Source organism: Babylonia areolata, chromosome 7, assembly GCF_041734735.1.
Source record: "Babylonia areolata isolate BAREFJ2019XMU chromosome 7, ASM4173473v1, whole genome shotgun sequence".
In the NCBI taxonomy this organism is placed as follows: domain Eukaryota; kingdom Metazoa; phylum Mollusca; class Gastropoda; order Neogastropoda; family Buccinidae; genus Babylonia; species Babylonia areolata.
The window spans coordinates 44,332,425-44,334,924 of NC_134882.1; the positions used below are offsets into that span (position 1 = coordinate 44,332,425).

At 42.6% G+C, this 2,500-nt stretch overlaps 1 protein-coding gene across 1 annotated transcript in view; it reads left to right on the forward strand.

Moving 5' to 3' along the window:
* Window positions 1–2,500, forward strand: part of LOC143283851 (uncharacterized) — a 69,832-nt gene that overhangs the window by 18,183 nt on the left and 49,149 nt on the right. The window contains exons 13-14 of the mRNA XM_076590228.1: window positions 884–972; window positions 2,174–2,336. Of these exons, the coding sequence (XP_076446343.1) occupies window positions 884–972; window positions 2,174–2,336 (252 nt within the window). The remainder of the gene's footprint in view (window positions 1–883; window positions 973–2,173; window positions 2,337–2,500) is intronic.

Here is a 2,500-nt window from a genome sequence, read left to right on the forward strand (position 1 = left end):
TTAGTGAAGCTGGTTGTCACTGTTTGTGTTGTTACCCTTATATCCATTCTCTGTACTTTATACAAGGTGAAGTCGAAATTTATTTAAAAAGCAACAAAAACCGCTGACCTACTCGTGATATTTTTACAGCTGCTAGGAACGACCACTATTTTTTTTTCTCAATATGTTTCTCATATGATATTCTGAATTTCACAACGTCAGTTTGTTTGCACATTGTTTTTTCCTTGCCCCCCGCGCTCAGGCGTTTCAAATCCGACCAACTTCTTTCCAAAAGAGCTCCCAGTCATATTCTCCCCCTTTCTCTCCACAGTCTCTCTCTACATGTATTTATATATTTTGTCTTTCATCCGGCCTTTGTTTCGGATTTAGGCATGTGTGTGAAAGTTGGGTGTGATAGCGCTTTGATTTTTGTATCAGCACAAGATTTAGCGCTGTATGAATAGATTCATTTATTTTACTAATCTGTTCTTTCTTTGTTAAAACAACAACAATATATATATATAAATTTCACACACACACACACACACACACACACACACACACACACACACACACACACACACACTTCTTTGTTTGATTACCTGTAAATGGAAAATTATTTTGTGGTCATTAGCGTTCATGCAACTGCTTAAACTTGTCTGGGTTTTGATTTGTGTGTGTGTGTGTGTGTGTGTGTGTGTGTGTGTGTGTGTGTGTGTGTGTGTGTGCTTAATTAAGTGTGTGTTCCTTTTTGTTTCATTTGTTTTTATGTCATTCTCTCCCACTCATATATATATATATATATATATATATATATATGTATATATATTCAGTTATTCTTTCCGTGTTTATAGTATATTCGTTTGTTTAAATCATGTATTCCTTCCATGCTTGTTGCAAACAGTCATCATTTCCGGCGTGTCCGAAGCGTGGATCGGACTTCGTCGCTACGCGGGCAGCAAGCGATACACATGGATTGACGACGGAACCACGGTCAGTAGGGTTTTTTTTGTATCTAGTGACAGACCTGCACGCTTCACACAAACAGATGTGGGGAAAAAAAGCAAAAAAAGCGAGAGTTGACGAGAGTTATACTGGGTGCTATTTTCGTCTGTCATCGGTCACTCACTGAACACACAAACGGCACAGGTGCACCATAAATAGGTTAAAAAAAAAAAGTGTTTGAAAAATCACACACACACACACACACACACACACACACACACGCACACACACTGCTTTGTTTGATTATCTGTAAATGGAAAATTACTTTGTGGTCATCAGCGTTCGTGCAACTGTTTAAACTTGTCTGGGTTTTGATTTTTTTTTTTTTTAGTGCTTAATTAAGTGTGTGTTCCTTTTTGTTTCATGTGTTTTTATGTCATTCTCTCCCAATCACTGTTGATTGATTTTGTTTTGTTCTGTATTGTTATTATTGTTATCATCATTATTATTATTATTATTATTATTATCATCATCATTATTATTATTATCATCATCATTATCATTATTATTATCATCATTATCTTCATCATTTTTTATCTTATCTTATTTTATTTTTTATCTCAAGGCCTGACTAAGCACCTTGGGTTACGCTGCTGGTCAGGCATCTGCTTGGCAGATGTGGTGTAGCGTATATGGATTTGTCCTAACGTGGTGACGCCTCCTTGAGTAACTGATACTGATTCTGATACTCTGTACAGCTTCTCTTTGACTTTGCCTCTGACTTCTTGCTGTGCTTGCTCATGTGTTCTGTGCCTGATTACTTGTTGGATGGTCCACCTTCTGTTTGACTAATTGGCACTTTGTATCATTGTTTATGATCATCAAGGTGGCTGACGTAAAGCAGGGGAAATAACCGCAGCTCCTGCTTTATGCGTAGGCTGTCGCGGTTAACTCCCTTCCATACATGGCCTGAGGGTCCACACACACACACACACACACGCGCGCGCGCTCTCTCTCTGTGTGTGTGTGTGTGTGTGTGTGTGTGTGTGTGTGTGTGTACGCCGGTATGCGCACACACAGGCGTGGATACTCCGGGCGTGTCAGTGAATTAATGTATTTATGCCTCACCCGCAACATTTCACGCCAATGGTATCACACACACACACACACACACACACACACACACACACACACACACACACACACACCACACATACACGCACACACGCCATGCACTCTCACTCCACAGGTAAGCATGCCGAGCAACTGGCTTCCGGGGCGGCCCGACAACAACACGGCGGCGGGCAGGGACTGTGTGCAGGTCGTCGGGGCGGCGCACAGCGACCGGGCCGGCGCCTGGACCGACATGGACTGCAGCCAGCGGTCCAGCTTCATCTGTCAACGAGCACCACGTGCGTTGACTGGCCTTGTCCTGGGATGGGAGGGGGATTGGGGGGAGCAGACTTTGTCCCTGGTTTTGGGAATGGGGATTTGGACTTTTGTCTCGCGATGGACCTTATCCCGAGATGGGGGAATGGACTTTGTCCTGGGATGAGGGATGGGGGAATGGACTTTG